An 18,824-nucleotide genomic window follows, 5' to 3' on the forward strand; every position below is an offset into this window, starting at 1 on the left:
ACTTATTTAAGAATAGAAGCTATGCATCTAAGTACAATAGAACGATGTATTTAAAAACGATAGTACATATAGTTGTTTAAAAATATTATGTAGTTTTCACATAATTGCTTTCGAACAACGTGTCTAAAACGATAGTACAGAAGTCGTTTAAAATAGGAGTGTTTCAAAAGTTTTGATACCAATTTCAAGTTAGACTATAAACATTTTCAGTTCACTGGAGTTTGAAAGTTTCTCTACACCTATAATGAAATTTTTAGATAGCTTAAAAAATGGTAGGAAATTTGAATCTTATAACAGATATCTGTACTGCAGAGACAAAGAACACAAGATTACCATAAATTGGCGTTGCACCGTAAAAGTATGTCAAGGTCAGCTGATTTCCAGCGCTGTATCTAGTACGGATGAAATTCCATGTGTAAGAGGGGAACATTACCACCTACTAAATCCGTCAAAGTTTGAGGTAAAGAAACCTCATTCTCGGTTGAAAGAAATGGCAGCAGCTACCGCAGATGTGCCACGCAAGATTATTCAGGATGAGGTACAAATCTTAAGTCAAGAAGCAGCTATGCAAGTTGGTACAAATAAAAATTTAGCAGCTATTATTAACAGAAAACGAACCAGTGTTCAGCACTTACATCCAGTACCGAGTACCAGAACTGGATTTGTCCTACCTATAGAATATACAGTTATTTCTTCAGGGGAACAGTTTCTTCTATTTGACTCATTTGTGGAAGACGAAGACAAGATACTAATTTTTGGAACTAAATGTATGGTAAAATTAAGAAACTTTCAGAAATTCACTTAGCTTTCACATTTTTTAATCTATTTTTATTTCATTTTTATTATGCTCTTTTACATAATGATTTAATTAAAAATGTACTCTTTTAAAAAGAAATTGTTAGGACTACAGTGAACCCTCGTTTATCGCGGTAGATAGGTTCCAGACCCGGCCGCGATAGGTGAAAATCCGCGAAGTAGTGACACCATATTTACCTATTTATTTAACATGTATATTCAGACTTTTAAAACCTTCCCTTGTACGTAGTACTGTTAACAAACTACCCTTTAATGTACAGAACACTTAATGCATGTACTAAAGTACCCTAAACTAAAACAGGCACAAATATTAAAGGCGATTTCATATCATGCGTTTCCTAAACACGCCAAAAAGCACGATAAAAAATGGCAACCAATGTTTTGTTTACGTTTCTCTGATCATAATGAAGAAACAAACGCATTTACTGTACACATCTGTGTATAGGTTAGTTTTTGCATCGATTATATTGATTATTCAGTGCAGTATGTTGATTTTGTTATTACCAAAATGTATATATATATGGGTTATGAAAAAAATCCGCGAAGTGGTGAATCCGCGATGGTCGAACCGCGAAGTAGCGAGGGTTCACTGTAAATAAAATAGTTTTATTTTTTGTTGAACTAAATAAAAACTGTTTGGACTAAACAATTTTTTTTATTCCTTTTTTTTACAAGTGTCGCTTTACTATAATCGCTCTAAAGTTACGTCGCTTAAAAAAAAGCGCTTCAATAACAATGGCTCAAATAAAAAGCGCTCCAAAGAATGACCACGTCCAGACTGATAGGCAGTGCTTGAGGATACATTCTACACCCATGAGATGACCTGGATGAGTACACCTCTCCACCTTTCTGGCTGATTAGCTGACTACTCAAAGGTGTGTTGAAGACGTCAAGACTCGTGATAATCTTAGTGGGTCCCAGATAGCAGCAAGCAGAATGGTACAACAATCTCATGACGCTCACGGCTGGGGTCTTGAGAGAACTACAACTATGGGCCAACTTTCGCTCACATGCACCATAAGAGGTAACATCACCCGGTAGCACCCCTTTCATTTCTTTAATGGAGAGGGAGATGGAGATTATCTACTATCTCCACCAAGGGAAAGATGCCTGGATATATACCAAAAAGATCCTCTGCGGGTGTCTACCAGAGAAAGTAAGCTGTCTTCATCGATTGGAGCCACGTTCAGTTAATTGTGTTGTTCCCTACATTTCTTTACTGAGTGGAGCACCTCACAGTATCAGTAGTTAAAGGCTATCACTCAACATAAATGGCTAGAGAGTATTAAGGGTAGTGAAAGCATTGTACATCCCCTAAGTAATAACGAGAGGCATTCTAATAGTGGGTTTTTATGCTGAAAGGTTTTAAGGTCCAATATAATCCTAAACATCCACCACCCAGAGCCTATGCTGAAAGGTTCTAAAGTCCGATGTAATCCTCGATATCCACACCTGACCCTCATTATTTTGTCGACTAATCTTGCTAGTGCTCGTGAGCATGCCGACAATATAATGCTTTACATGCAAATTCTTACTTCTGAAAGTTATATAGGGTGCTTGAACTGTTAATCTATGATCTCTTAGGTCAAGTGATCGAAACTCTTCCTTCCAAGGGAACTGCATTGAACTACAGCTAGGATATTAAATTAATTTCAAAATTATATTACATACACTATCCCAAAAAACTAAAACAAATATTCAAAACTAAAAATTATACAAATTATAACGATACTGGGAATTAAATTAACTTTTGTTTTGTTGAAAGTCTGCCTCAATTTCCTGTCATCAGGTTTTCTTTACAAATTCCAAAAACTAGAAATGTGTATTTTGAAGCCGAGCATTGTATTTAGAGCTTTCTATGCTAATTGGACATGGATGTGCTCATGAATAGACTTGCGAATACAGCATTGCTGTTTTCTGTGTAGTGTTTAATCTGATATTGGTTTTACTACTAGTATATAAATTAGTAATTTTTTAAGAGTAAATATGTTTAGTTAATCTTTTAAGTAAGACCATCACATCTATTTGTTACTACTATACATCAAACGAAAATTGACACTGCTCTATATAAATCAATCGTGCCAAAGACAAACATAATCAGACTTCTCATTAAAATTACTTTTTATCTTTTACAGCTATAGTAACTTGGCAATAACATTTGTGATATACAGATCTGGAACGTAAATGTTAACAGTGAATTTACCTAAAACTACTAGAAACGCTGGTAGGGTGGAGAATACGCAGGTAGATGATCTTACATGTAAAGTGAATTATCCAATTTTTTCCCCTTTTGTGCTTTTGGTATGTAAAAACACTATTATACATGGTTTTTTTATTAGACTAAACAAAATGTCTTTCACCATACTAATTTGATATCATTTACCATAACTTGACTGAAAGAATACAACCATATTTTGTTACAAGTTGTCAAAACATAACAAATAATAAAGGGGATATATTAGCATAGTATTCAACAACCTAAGTACTTTTTTTGTATAAAAATAACAATAATTTGGATATTGTAAACTAAAACAAGAATTATGATCTATCATTGTAGAAAAAAATGCTTCCATTTAACATCAAATATTTACTATTAACTTGCAAACTATAAATTGATATAACATCCCACTAGTCAAACTTACAAAATAAGGTTCACGTTTTCCTTCACATTAAATTCACAACATACAGGTATTACATAAAATATGCGTACAAGATGCTCTGTTGTTGACTATGAGAGCAGATTACAAATATGCATGTGATTAAAACTATCTATATTGTATAAAAATATATGTATGGGATCAAGGCACAAAAAGTTATCTTAACCTAAAGAAAATTAGAGTTCAAGTTATACATAACACTGGTTTAAAATTTATGTACCTTACTAACTAATTAAAAGTTAAACTTTTGAGAGAGTAATAGCCTCAGCATACTTAGAAATTGTTTCCTTTTTATGAGATTAACTGTTAATATTTGACACATGAAATTCGAATCTTATGTTGCCAAGGCACAACCTAAGTAATATCACTTAACATTTGTCCACCCGCAGCAGTAACATTCTACGTCTATTTACAGTGGAATATATTTTTCAGTAATTTTTATCCCGTTGGTTTTATGACTTGTTATTAATTTACCGTAAACAATGAAGCTTTTTTTAAACAGGAGATCCCACTATTCTTGGCCACATTTTGCAAAGGTTGGTGATATGGTTTTACTGGCAGATTTTTTTTAACATAAAGGGGTAAAGTTCAAGGTTTGTTTAGGTATATTTCAAAATTCCAGATAGCCCACATATGAATACATTGATGGCAAAGAATACCAGACAGGAAATAAGTGGAATGTGGAAATATGCTGCAGCATTGAATCATAAAATGAGAATTGTGCAAAGTTAGAATTTTAGAATCCACAAAGACCAATCGTCTAAAGCATGAAATATCACTCGAGTATAATAAAAGCCATGGCATACAAAATAACCATGAATAGCCGGCAAAATTTCGCCTCATACTTTGTTCACTTGTCTAATCTTACCAAGTTATCCAACTTAACATCAGAAATGGTTGGAGTGAACAAACTTGAATCAACAGAGCTTTGATCCTTCTAATGACTTGACAGAATTCATTGCAATACTGACTCATTCTTTTCGAGAGCTAGACAAGGAGGGTGCCCATTACAAGGATATTTTCCAATGCTGTTTACACAACAAATTTTAAACTTGCGGACTATATCTCACGATTAAATGTGCTATTACATATATATTACTAAAATTAATATGCCTGCAATTAATACAACCTTATGTATAGTTTGTGTTCATTGGAAAAACAAGGAGAATCAATAAAAAAAAATTTGGAATTTGAAAATTGACCACCAAAAGTTGCCTGTCTCCAGCCAATTCATAAAGTTAACAATGGTGATTGCCCACTCATTTCTACATTCGTTTGGTATGTACAGTGTGTATTGTGAAAAAAAATTAAATCAAAACTTTCACATATAATTTGCAAAAGGAAAGAAATTAAATATGCTGAAAAACTAACGAGGACTGTTCATGTATTATGTATGATACAGAAGTTTTAGAATATCACCAGAAAGTATCGAGAAACTTGTTGGGCTGTATTGTAACTACCCCAAAATATTGACAATCTGTTGCATGGCACAAATTTTATAAAATAATGCTAAACATAACCATAAACGGAATTAATATAAGTACTCAACAAAGATTAATACAATAAAAATAGTTTAGTAATTTTTGTAAGTTATAGATTTTGTTGTGGATACTACTACAAAGATTGATTAAAAAATATCTTCAACACACTGTAACATATTGAGCCCTTTCCACTACAGCAATGACACTTCCATTGAAATCAGGCATCAATTGAGAATACCCTCCCAGCCAGGCTGTTACTACTATTATGGTAACATTGGCATATGGTTAGACCCAAAAGGTTGCCTATTGAGAACTGGCATTTATGAAGCTTCTTGTAATGTTGTTATTTGGGTGATGATGAACATTTAGATCTTTTTTGTGAGTCAATGCTTAACCCTTTTACCCCCAAAGGACGTACTGGTACGCTTCACAAAACTCATCCCTTTACCCCCATGGATGTACCGGTACGTCCTTGCAAAAAAATGCTATTTAATTTTTTTTTTTGCATACTTTTGATAATTTTTTGAGGAACTTCAGGCATTTTCCAAGAGAATGAGACCAACCTGACCTCTATATGATGAAAATTAAGGCTTTTAGAGCAATTTAAAAAAAAATATACTGCAAAATGTGCTTAGAAAAAAAATAACCCCTGGGGGTTAAGGGTTGGAAATTTCCAAATAGCCTGGGGGTAAAAGGGTTAATAAGAGAACCCTGTTTCAAACATAAAATTCCTAATGTTGTAAAAAGAGTACCATAGTTTTGGGCTAGATAGCCCAGTGCTGGGCCTGGGAGGCCACTCAGCACCAGTGCATCTAAGGGGAAAACCCCAGAGTTATACAGAGGTAAAAATTTGAAGAGGTTGGAAAGAAAGATGAAAGTAAGGAAGTGATAATGAAGATCAAGTAGGATAAAAATTAAAAGCAGCCGAGGGTTGAAGGAATGCCTACTAAACCAGATTACTATAAACCCAACCTGCTTACCTGTAATTCATAATCAAACCCAAGATTACAAGGTATGTACAGTGAACTTATAATTAGTATGTTAACTCCCTATTATAAAAGATGAAAATGATGCTATTACCAACTTTAAAGTAACATATTTATACATTCAGAAAAAATACCTGCAAATACTTTTATAAAAATTGTAATATTATCCTAAGCTTCTAGGCCATAATTTACTTTCATTTCACTTTCTATCTTTAAACAAATTCATAATTAAAAAGATGCGAACACAACCAATGGGCATATAAAAATGTCCTTAAATATAATAAATTTCTGTAATATACTGTTGAATATCCAAGATACTCAGATGTAAACACAAGAAGACTTTAAGGAATCCATTACTGCAAATACAGGGTGCAAGTGTTAACAAAATCTTACTTATATAAAAAATAAGACTGATGTGTACATAAAGCTGAAATCTTAGAAGCTGGGCATTCATGAACAAGAAACTGAAAATTGGTTAAGGTACATTTTTATCAAAACTTCCAGTACAGTATATACCGACCAATAGTAAGCACATAAACCTGCTTATAGTAGTATAAAAAATGCTATGAAGTTTACTAATGTTTAAGGGAAGGATACTCATCATCCATTAATGCATATGTGCGGCAATTGGGACAATTGGATTGACGTTTAAGCCAACCACTAATACATTTTTCATGGAATACATGCTGACACTGTAGCTGTAATGTTGGGCATAAATTCAAGGCATCAAGGCATATAGAACACTGTTCTTCTGGTGGAATTTCCCCACTTGGAAGACCTTGCCATTCTGGTACAGACGACTTTCCTCCCATACCCTGGGTAATTCCTGCCCATGGGGCAACAGTAGCCTGCCCTGAAGCAGGCCGTCGAGCTCTAAGTCTCTGTTTAACACTATCAACTATATGATCAACACTCATTCCAGAAAGACTGTTGCTGTTCTTCATCCTAACCTCACGCAAAGCACTGCATATTTCAGGTCTGGAATAAAATATATTTCATGAAACTGTGCATGGATATGAAATAATATATCAAGGGATCCATACAATTTACAAATACATTTCACTGAATGCAGTGTCTTTAAGCAATATGCAAATGACTGAAATCTATCGTGAATAATTATCAAATTGTCCCTAGAAATCACTAATATTTGAGAATTTTGCATTAAGCACTAAAATCAGATATGACATTTAATTTCTTCTATGTACAGTATAATCATTAAGTGGAAAATAACGAATTTGTAAGTAATTTGTATTTTTTCTAGTATACAAACCTGGAGCTATTTAAAGAGTATACTTTCAGCTACGTCGAAAGTATACCCTATAAATAGCGGAGGGTTTGTATCTATAATGGCCAAATTTTAAATTTAAATTTCATACACCCTAAATTCTTTTTTCTACTGCAAAATATAAAACAAATCATTAGCATATAAATTTCCTACATGTATATGGATTACCAATTTACACTAAGCATTGCGATTCTGGAAAAAAGACCACGATCACAAAAAGAAAAAAGTAGACGGCAACAAGATTATCAATTATATCAGCAATCAAATTTTTTTATGGATTAAATATCAAGACAGTGGTCTCTATTAATTTCAAAGTAAATAAATACAGTTGATGAAAATTTGCCGCTCCACTTTTTATCAAGTTTTCAACAATAGGATGTTTTTGGAGTGTTCATTGATGTTGTCGATTCAATGTGCTGTACATTACAGTACAGTATACCAATTTAACCCTTTTACCCCCAAAAGGACGTACTGGTACGTTTCACAAAACCCATCCCTTTACCCCCATGGACGTACCGGTATGTCCTTGCAAAAAAATGCTATACATTTTTTTTTTTTCATATTTTTGATCATTTTTTGAAAAAATTCAGGCATTTTTCAAGAGAATGAGACCAACCTGACCTCTCTATGACAAAAATTAAGGCTGTTAGAGCAATTTAAAAAAAAATATACTGCAAAATGTGCTGAGGAAAAAATAACCCCTTAGGGGTTAAGGGTTGGAAATTTCCAAAGAGCCTGGGGGTAAAAGGGTTAACATACCTCATTACAATTCATATTGAAATTCTCAAGTTGACATTAAAATTAGTAAAAATTCATCATAAAATTTAGATTTTTGTGGATTATCCAGCTCATACCTGATGTTAGGCTGAGGTGAAAGAGATATACTGTGCTGTATACTATCTATATTGTATAATGGAAAATACTTTAAGGTGTTCTTTTTATATAGATAAATATTCTTGTGAGATTGCGAGCTATCCTAGGCTCTAGGGTAAATTGATTAGGACCACTGTGCCAGGATTATATATTGTAAGTTTTGATAAATGAAAACCTAAACCGTAGAGGTGAAGTGCTAAAACATACACAAGAGAATAAAATGTACTTCTTAGTGATAAACAGGTACGCAATATTGTTATAGCCACCACACCTGATTTTAAAACAGAGAGATGGATTGCTTTGAATGTCAAAAATTATGCCACGGTAGGCGAGGATTTAGCACTGGCAAGGAGAGAAAGAGTTATTGGTGTTGAATTCAATGATCAATGTTTACTCGGTGTAGACATTTCATGAGTAGACATGGTTCCATGTTGTGTACGCCACGTGTTATCGTTATTAAACATCCGTTACTGTGCACTGTACTGTATTAGTGTTTACTATACATAGTACTGTATATAACGTACGTAGTGTATTACGTATTGAGCTTAATACTGTAGCCATGGGTCCCAAGAATGTTGCCGAAGGAAAGAAGAAGACGACGATGCTCTCGATGGAGACGAAACTCGAAATCGTGAAAAAGTACGAGTCTGGCATACTTTGGAAATTAATTGAATAAAAAGACAACGAATGTACGTGGATGGAGACTTTATATAAAAATTATAACCTATTCTGCAGGAAACAGAAAATGATGGAATTACAGTGTAAGGGATAGTAAAATAAATAAATTTCCAAGGAATTTTTGCATAAAAATAGGACTTGACACATAAAACTTTTGAATAACAAAATTTTAATATTTTGAGCTAACAGTACTTTTGTTTCCCACATTGGTATTTGCGAGCCTTATAATTATAAATAAAAAAGAGAAATTAAAGTCCAATGATACAATTGTATCCGCAACTTTACGCTAGAGAAAGTAGTAAATCAGTCTCATATCAACTGAAGATGCAAATATATAAACTCCATTACATCCTATGACTTTTGCATAGCTGCAGAATCTTAAAACTGTAAAGGTAAACTTACGATGAATATTCCTTTCCTATGCGTTGTTTGCAAACTTCAATCAGTCTTTTGTAAGCGGCTGTGTCTTCTTTTACTGAAGCGGCTGTTGAGGCAACAGACTGAGCTCCTCTGAAAAATACAGAAGACTGTGATTCTCAAGACTTATATTTCAAACTCATGTTGTCCAGAGAGAAAGAGCAAGAAATAATTGCATCATAATATACAATACAATAATCTAATTACTTGACTATCCTAATCAGGTCTAGATTCTTTCCCTTCATTTAATCAGAGAAAACTAAATTTTTCCACTTACCCTTTTCCATTTGTAGGCTGTCTAGGTTGTGGTCGAACTAGTTTGGGAGGTAATGTGCCAATGGTCCCCACTGAACTGCTAGTTGACAAATTCTAGAAAAGTACAAAAGGGAATTTCATGCTTATATATATTTTTCTGAAACCCTGTTTAGTCACCCTTTATATCTTAATTCTTAAAAAGGTCAATGATTGAAAATGACTTTGTAAATAAATATAAAGAATCCTGTAAATTACACATACAAAAGCATTCTATATTACTTATGCTATATTTTCTATTAGGTGTGCTGTAAGATGAAAATTCAATAATCTAATCAAATTAATTCCTCGCTTAGCAACCTGCACATCATAAAAAAGTGGTTGGAGTTAGCTACAGCATTACTGTATTGCTATGAACTTCCCCCGATGTTCGTATTGCTTCTATGGAGGATCGGCTTTATAAGCATTTATCCCCCAAACAAAAATCCCCTTTTCTTTCCCTTCAATAGCCTTATACCTCTAGTAAAGTAATGAGACAGTCCAGCAGTTAATGGCCATCACCGAGGGCTTGTACAAGTCACAGATCCTTTGTCTTCTCAGTCTGCTGGACTTTAGGTCATATAATGACTGCTGGCAATGTGGTTTAATAACTTTTTTGAGTTTAGTTAAGTTATATAGTTCATGAATTCCAATTATAGTTATATTGTGTTGGGTTATATAAATATGCAATTAGAATGACCTAGAGTTTAGTATTTCCAAAATGTATTTAGTGATATTTCGAGTTTGTCACGCTTAATCTGGACTACATGCAAGTATAGAATACTGTATCACCTTTTTTTATTTCAAAACTATAAATGACCTGTCTAGTTCCTTCACTGGTGACTGTACTCCATCAGAATGAGATCCAGCAATATGAATATCGGGGAGGTACATTGAAATAAATGGAATTTCAATTATAATTTTTTCTATTTCTATACTTACCTGAAGTACATATACATGCAACTCTCTTCACCACAGGCTAGTGGTGTCAAAGAGGATAGGGAATAGTTTTGACTTAAAACTGAAAGACAAGGAATCTATGGCTTGAACAAGCCATCAGTGGTTACCATTTACTGCCAGATTATCTCATTACTTTACAAGAGGCATAAGTCTATTAAAAGGAAAGAAAACTGGAACTTATTTAGTTTAAGGTTAGATGAAATTGAGCTTTTAGATAGAAGCAATATGAACATCTGGAGAGCACACAAATACATGATTAAAATTCCATTTTTTAATGAATAGCATAGTCATGGGCAGACATAAACCACTGTTCCCGGCTTTATATTAATCAACTGCGGACTGAAGGTTCCCAAAATCTTATCTGCAACCCTTAATACTAAAAAATTAAAATCACTAACTTGATCCAGTGGAAAATAAAAAAAGAAAAAAAAAGAAAAAAAAAGAAAAAAAAAAGAAAAAAAAAGCAGGCAAAAAACTGCATCACAGTATCCAAGACAAAAAAAAAATTTCACCATGTGCAAAACTTCATCTAATGAATACTCACCTGAAAGATGATGGGAAAGTTTCATCTATTGATACCTTTCCTCTTGGCTGACATAGCATCAGTAAAATAAAGCAGTTTGTACTTTGCAGATATGTCTTAAATCTATGATTTACAAAACATAATCCTAAAACAAATTAATGTGTTGAATAAAATTTTGTTTTCTGTTATGATTGGGCTTAACTTTAATGCTGGTTTATCATTATGGTTTTCAAACTTGAAAGTATACCCTATTGGGCTTTACTTTAATGCTGGTTAATCATTATGGTGTAGTTTTCAAACTTGAAACAGGTTGAGTTTGTGAATCATTTCTTATGCATTTACAGTATTGAACATTTAAGTAATACTATAAATTGCAGAGATGATGTTGATGGCCACCATCTTGTCTACATCAATTTAATCTCTTGTGTTTAGATCATAGGTTTAAAGGTTGCTCATGAATGGCAAGGGCAAGGGACAGTGACATTGCCTTATCAAGTAGGACACTGCCCTAGAGACTGACCATATATGATCAGCACCCAAAGCCCTCTTTCCATCCAAGCTAAGACCAAGGAGGCCAGGCAATGGCTGCTGATGACTCAGCAGATAGACCTATAGGCTTCTCCAAACCCCCCTCCTTAGCTCACAAGGATGGTAAGGTTACAGCGATCAAAGAAACATGAGTTTGAGCGGGACTTGAACCCCAGTCTGGCGTTCACCATATGGACGTTACCACAATGGCTACCACAACTCTTATTCACTAATGATGTGTAGTCTGGCCTTGAAAAATAGCTTGCAGTAAATACTTTTCGTATTTGCATTAATACCATCTGAGTGTAGCCCTAAGGTTCTTAAATCTCTTAATAGGGAAATCGCTAAAATTAGAGCTTGGAGCAAATTGAGGATGAAGTTTAACCCTGACAAAATTCAAAGTATGATTCTTAGTAAGCCTAGAATAGTGTATTGGATCCTCTAAACATATCTTTCCATTGCTAATGTTTCTTCAATTACATGTAGCACATTTAAAATTCAGTGTCATTCTAGATTGCAATTACTATTGAGAAACATCTGCGTGTCTCTTGATTGCAAAAAAGATTCACAAAGAAAAGCTTTACAGTTCCTTGGATTCTTCTCCATCTTAAGGAATTGATTACTTATGTTTAGAAAATTATTCAGTTTAAATCTTGGCTGCAGACTCCCATCTAAAACTATGGGGCTAAAACTCCAATTTCATTGAATTCTATCCATGCATATTAATCTTTATCAATGTTGATTAATTAGTCATCGCACATGCTACACATTTTTTTTTATAATACTGAACATCCTTTGCAATCTATCTACCAAGAATACATCAACTACCATGTAAAACAACCACAATGGCATTTAATACCGAATTCTACCTCGAGAATATATACCCACTGGAATTCATTTAGAGTAATAGCTTCTGGCTAGGCAGAGATTTGAACTCGTATCACTCAGCTGAAACCATGCCTGCGAGGACTCTACCAACTGAGCTATCAAGAGAGATATTAGTTTATTACAAGTCACCGTACATCTTCCTCTCAAATTCCAGAATCTGTTCCTAGACTTGAAATAAACCCATCTCCACCATGATAGCTGAATTGTGAATTTGCAACATATGGTTATTTAAGTTGAATATATATCACTAACACTTGTGATTTTAATCAATGTAAATATTAACCACAATGGCATTTAATACCGGCTGAATGGTACGAGTTCAAATCTTTGCCCAGCCAGAAGCTATTACCATAAATGAATTCCAGTGGATATATATTCCCAAAGTGGAATTCAGTATTAAATGCCAATTTAGTTATCATGGTGATGGGTTTATTTCGAGTCTAAGAACAGATTCCTGAATTCGACAGGAATATGTACGGTGACTTGTAACAAACTTATATCTCTCTTGATAGCTCAGATGGTAGAGTCCTCGAAGGCATGGTTTTGGCTGAGTGGTAAGAGTTCAAATATCTGCCCAGCCAGAAGCTATTACCATAAATGAATTCCAGTGGATATATATTCCCAAAGTAGAATTCGGTATCAAATGCCTTTGTATTGATTAAAATCATGTGTTAGTGATATATATTCATCAACTAACATATACAGTAGTAAAGGTATGCAGTTATTTCTAAGTCTTGCCCTTCTTTCGTAAAGATTGATAATACAGTATTCTTTGAGTATTATTCCAGCAGTGATCAAATTGTGGAATGATATAGTATTCCTAATCAAACAGTTGAATTAGTGCAACTTTGAAATTTAAAACTTGATGCAAACCCTTCCTTGTTGAGCAGGTTAATCTAAGTCTTGTTCATAGTCTATTAGTTATTTATTCCACTTGATTTACTTAGGCAAAGTGGTTCAGATATTTAGTTTTTTCTAGTTCTGCAGATACCACCAGTGACATTAATTATCCAGGTACCTGCTCAAATATATTTTTTTGAAATAGACCTTGAGAAACATTTTTACGATTACAGCTTTGAAATAAACCAAAGCAAAAGGGTCTACACAGGAGAAACCTGCTCTTTTGAAATAAGAAAGAAATATTTCTTCAGACAGGTGTTGGTATTCGAAAGTATGTATCCTTCAAAATACTAAGTAATAAAGTCCTTCTTCCTATGAAATGAAAGGACTGCATTTACTATATCCAGAAAGTTGTCTTAAGTCTATGATTAATCTTCACTCTCTTCTAAAGTGAAATTATAGTGACCAAGACTCAAATCAACATCTTTTGTCTTTAACACAGTATTTCTTTAAGACCAGGCCTTAAGGTTCAAAGGGAAGACTAGGAAATCAGATCTCTAAAACCCTGTAAGACAAGGAAATGTGCTCACTTTTACTATCAGTATCCATGATCTGTTGGGACAGGGATGGAAATGCTTCAGTACAGTAAATAAAAATTCACCTACTTGAAGACTTGTCGGAAGTATGTCCTATAGTAAATGATATCATCGTCAATGACCTTAGATGTCAGGGAGCCAGAAAACCTAAAATCAATCAATTAACCCAAAGAATGATACCCCTTCTTTGACTTCTGCAACCAATGTAATGGTTCTTCTTAGGGACATGAGAATAAGAAGTTCCTCAAAAAATTAAATATGTTTCTGCCTTGGCTACCAATTTCTCATTTAAAAATCTACAAAGATTATTAGAGGCAAGTATAAGCCCCTATATAAGTGGGTCAAAGCAATCCAATACTAAAGTATAAAGATAACCATGTGCCTGAACTTTCCAATATGCATCTTAAAATGAACGTGTTTACAACCAGAAGCCAATGTAGTATAACAAGAGCAAGCTCCAAATATAAAGACATATTTCTTAAGAACCATAGTGGTCCTCCCCAAAACTCCCCAGATATCAAAAGCCACATCTTCAAGTCGTCTTCAAATTTCAAGGTAACACCCAGCCTCTGAAGGTTTAGTCAATACTCTTCTTAGTTTTCAGCACTGCACTCTTCCCTTTCTTTTCTTTGCTTGTGAATTCAGCGGCTCTCTAACTCAAAATACAGAGTTGTGTGATTCTCTGTCACAAGAAACAAATTAACTATAATCACTAGTTACTCCCAAGATAATGCCTTCCAAAAGTGGATTCACAAGTTGAAAAGTTCATAAGTCCAATAAAATAGGTAAGATTTGTTAACCCCTTGCGCCATTTTACCATTGTTTTCAGTCAGCCGATCTTGGTACTACTAGCCTATATGTTGAAAAATTTATTGCAGTTAGGTTGGCCAGGGCACCAGGCACCCGTTGAGATACTACCACTAGTGTTATTGGGTCCTATGACTGGCTACACATACACCAAATAGTCTAGCCTATTCTTTTCACATTCCCCTTTGTCCTCATACACCTGACAACACTTGAGATTTCCAAACAATTCTACTTAGCTCAAGGGGTTAACTACTGCAATGCAATTGTTCAGTGGCGACTTTCCTCTTGGTAAGGGTAGAAGAGACTTTCTTTAGCTATGGTAAGCACTCCTAAGAGGACACTCCAAAATCAAACCATTGTTCTCTTGTCTTGTGTAGTGTCAAGGCCTCTGTATCATGGTCGTCCACTGTCTTGGATTAGAGTTTTCTTGCTTGAGGGTACATTAGGGCACACTATTCTATCTCATTTCTCTTCTTGTTTTTTTTTTTTAAGTTTGTATAATTCATACAGTATATGGAAGATCTAATTTAATGTTGTTACTCTTCTTAAAATATTCTATTTTGATTGTATTCTTCTCTTATAATGCAATAATTTCCTTGTTTCCTTTCTTCACTGGGTTATTTTTCCCTGTTGGAGAGCCCTTGGGTTTATAACATCTTGCTTTTCCCACTAGGATTATAGCTTAGCTTGTAATAAAAATAATAATAATAATAATAATAATAATAATAATAATAATATTTGCACATAAAATATTTCTAGGGGGCACAATTCAACCCTATTAAAAAATTTTTATTTTGGTGTTACTTCAAACTCCTATTACTTTTTTGTTTCTTGATAATTTTTTTTTTTATTTAAAAACTATTTGGAAAAAAATATGCATTAAAAGCTGTACATGGGATAGCCTCTTACTATTTGTATTTCTTTTTTTTTTTTTTTTTTTTGTTATATCATTTAATCAATGTAATGGCATCAATTTCAAATGTTACTTTTATCATATGTAATTTTTTTTTTTTTTTGTCAAAAAGTGAGTGTAAAGATTATGTCCAATAAAATTGCCTATTTTTTTAAGTTTGAATGACAAAATTCATTAATATTAAAAAAAAGAATGTAGCAGCCAATTTTCAAAGACAATTTCAAGTTTCAAAAAATCAGGCTTCAAAGTTTTTTTTATAGAGATTGAATAAATTTACTTTAGTATGCAAAAGTATGGACTTTGATGGGTAATTTTCCTCAACACTTGGGATCATAAGGGTATAATCATCATATTTTAGGGTAATTTACTAAGCAGTAATGAGCCCCTTCCCTCAAATCCCGAAATACATTCGCTACATGTAACAAATACCCACACGAGTAAGACGTCGCTAGCACAATGTACAGTCTTCTCAGTAGCGTACTTTCTGGGCAAATTTAAAGTTTTATTCAAATTTGTTTATTTTCTCTGAAACTTTATACAACTTTCTACATAATCTTAACATAAAAATTGCAAATATATAAACGAGCAGACATATAAATACGGGATTGTTTTTTTTTTTTCTTTTTAAGCAGTAATTTTCCTCAACACTGGGGATCATAATCATAATATTTAAAGGTTATTTACTAAACAATGGTAAGCCGTTCCATAAAATCCAGAAAAATATAGGATATATGTACCAAATGCCCGAATGAGTAAAAGGTGATAGGTACATTCTCGTCTTCGTATTTTCTGGGCAAACATTATGCTTTAGTCAAGGTTATTGTCTCTTACACTTCCAACATAACCATAACATAAAAATTATAAATATATGAACAAGCAAAGAAATACTATTAAAATCATCCGAGAAAAATGTGCAGCAAATGTTTATAGTACTTATATAATACTCTCGAGAAATGCATAAAATCAAGAGCCTTCTATGAGGGATTAGTGAGAATTTTGGGGGAGAAATTGTCGAATATCTTTCCCTCAAATTCTTGAATAAAACAAGAAAAGGGTTGTGTAAGGGTTCGGACGTGCTTGCGTAAATATAAGAAAAGATACAACAGGTTTTAAAAACTAAATGACAAGCAGTTTTTTATGTGATCAGAGGAGGGGATGAAACAGCACTAAATTGTAAATGAAAGGTCTGGAAATAAGATCTTAGTATTCCAAAGACATCCTGTATTGTAGATGGCTGATAGTAACCAAATAATCAGTAGAATCTGATACCTTGGCAGGTATGTTTGAAAACACCTGCATAAAGGGAAGGAGTAAGAGAGCAAAATAAAACATGGAATATATGATAGGGAAGAGGGTTTATGATTTAGAATGATTAAGGATAAGAAGGCTGAAATGGTTGGATCAATGGCATGAAAGAGGTATTGAAAAGGAAGGGCCATATACATGTATGCAGGATAGGGGTCATGGGCATATTGTGTCTACGGGGTTTGACAATCTGCTGAGAAGCATTTTGTGTAAGTGTGTATGAAGCAGTTAATGTTGTGGAGAATTTCAATACAGGGAGTTATTCACAATTTCAGCAGTTAAAAGTAGTAATAGCTTAAAAATATATATATATCCTATTTTCCATTTGGGAAAGATGAAGACAGAAGGGTAATGTCTTCTGGGTGCCAGGCCTATCCTTTTCATATTCCTAGTAATGCTGAGACCCATTTACAGCTGGGTGGAATAGTGTACATACCTAAAAAATGTGAGCCGAGAACTGAACTGTGTTCATGACACACACACACACAAATATCCCCTGAAAACATCTATGGTGACAAAAAAATGTTAAAATTGAAAATAATAAAAACAGATTTAAGCTGAATCCAATTATTCAGCATCTTAAAATTACATCAATTGTAGTGCGGTAATATTAAGAAACACTTTCAAACTGGTTTTCAAGAGATGTTTGAGCTTAGGAACATACTACTGAATAGTCGTTCCTTCTCGCATACTAAAACAAAACAAAAAAATAATATGCACATGAAAAGAAATCAGGAAAAAAGGCTACAATCCTGCAACCCTAAACTTACCTGGAACTTAGGTTTAGTAATAGTTGTGGTGATGGACTGATGTACTGTCGGAGATGACAGCGAGCACACAACAGATTTATTTGCTTCCGAGGTTGCATTATGGGAAATGTCACTCAGACCGTATGCTGACGGACCACTTTTAATAAGAGGTTCACTAACAGCATTAGAGGACCCCCCTACAGCTAAATTCAAGGGCCTGGTTGGTTTCTTGGTTTCCTTTGCTTGGACGTTTATCACATGATTTCCAATCATAATGGGCTGTAAAAGTAAAGTAGTTAACCAATTCATCTTTGATCTTAACGTTGTTAAGAATTTATCAGCCAATTCAGTCTCGTAAACTTGCTAAAAAAATGTAAAATAAATAAAAAGCCATGACTTCAGTAAACCTTTCATTTTCTGACGAAGGGCAAAAGTATATAATTTATTCAAAATATGGTGAATTTAAAAAGGAGGCACGCCTGTGGCCTACAATTTTGCAACCTAACTTACCCCATACTTTAGGGCTTTCTCTTGGTCCTCAGCATTACGGAATGTGACAAATCCATACTTAGGGACTGCTTTTCCATCTGGGGTAAAGCCTTTGTCATACATGGTTACTCCCACTACTTCACCAATAAGATCGCTGAAGAGTCTCTGCCATGCACAACACATACAAAATTTCATGCATCAGACAATTTCTATTAATACAAGATAAACACTAAGCTAAAATAACACTTATAGCAAAGTTAATACAAAACACACTAAGTACAAAACTTGAAAGCTTTTACCTTACATTTACGTAAAAGTTCATTTAGTCCATTTACAAATATAAAACAAACTGGAACATCAAACTTTAAGAGGTAATATTTAAAACTGGTCTCACTGGATTTGAAAGTATTTCGAGCTACCACAAGCACAGTTTTATATATTAAGTAATAAAACAAAGGTAAACTAATACTAATAACTACTTTAACTTAGAATTACTATATCATTTTAGTCATTAATGTTAGCATATTAAATTCCAGGTATAACTAGTGTCAATCACATTAACTATCATAATTTTGTGATCTGGGGAGGGGTAAGATTTTCATATCCTGTACCACAACTTTCCATTAAAAAAATCTAATGACATTATGGACAATAGTCTGGTTAAACTAAATGACAATCATGTGAGTAGTTGCTTACATTTTGCCCACCTACTGACAGATCAATTATCATTTTGCTAAAATGA

General features: G+C 33.7%; 1 protein-coding gene across 5 annotated transcripts in view; it reads right to left on the minus strand.

The window, feature by feature from the left end:
• Positions 1 to 3,133: 3,133 nt before the first annotated feature.
• Positions 3,134 to 18,824, minus strand: part of LOC137653739 (E3 ubiquitin-protein ligase TTC3-like) — a 167,113-nt gene continuing 151,422 nt past the window's right edge. For 3 of the 5 annotated variants that reach the window (XM_068387359.1, XM_068387358.1, XM_068387357.1), the window contains 5 exons: positions 18,104 to 18,247; positions 17,615 to 17,872; positions 9,471 to 9,562; positions 9,179 to 9,286; positions 3,134 to 6,918 (listed from right to left, as the gene is read on the minus strand). In XM_068387359.1, the coding sequence (XP_068243460.1) occupies positions 6,516 to 6,918; positions 9,179 to 9,286; positions 9,471 to 9,562; positions 17,615 to 17,872; positions 18,104 to 18,247 (1,005 nt within the window). In that variant the 3' untranslated portion in view covers positions 3,134 to 6,515. The remainder of the gene's footprint in view (positions 6,919 to 9,178; positions 9,287 to 9,470; positions 9,563 to 17,614; positions 17,873 to 18,103; positions 18,248 to 18,824) is intronic. The other 2 variants (XM_068387360.1, XM_068387362.1) reach the window with 2 other exon arrangements.

The sequence above is a fragment of the Palaemon carinicauda genome, chromosome 14, assembly GCF_036898095.1.
Source record: "Palaemon carinicauda isolate YSFRI2023 chromosome 14, ASM3689809v2, whole genome shotgun sequence".
Taxonomy (NCBI): domain Eukaryota; kingdom Metazoa; phylum Arthropoda; class Malacostraca; order Decapoda; family Palaemonidae; genus Palaemon; species Palaemon carinicauda.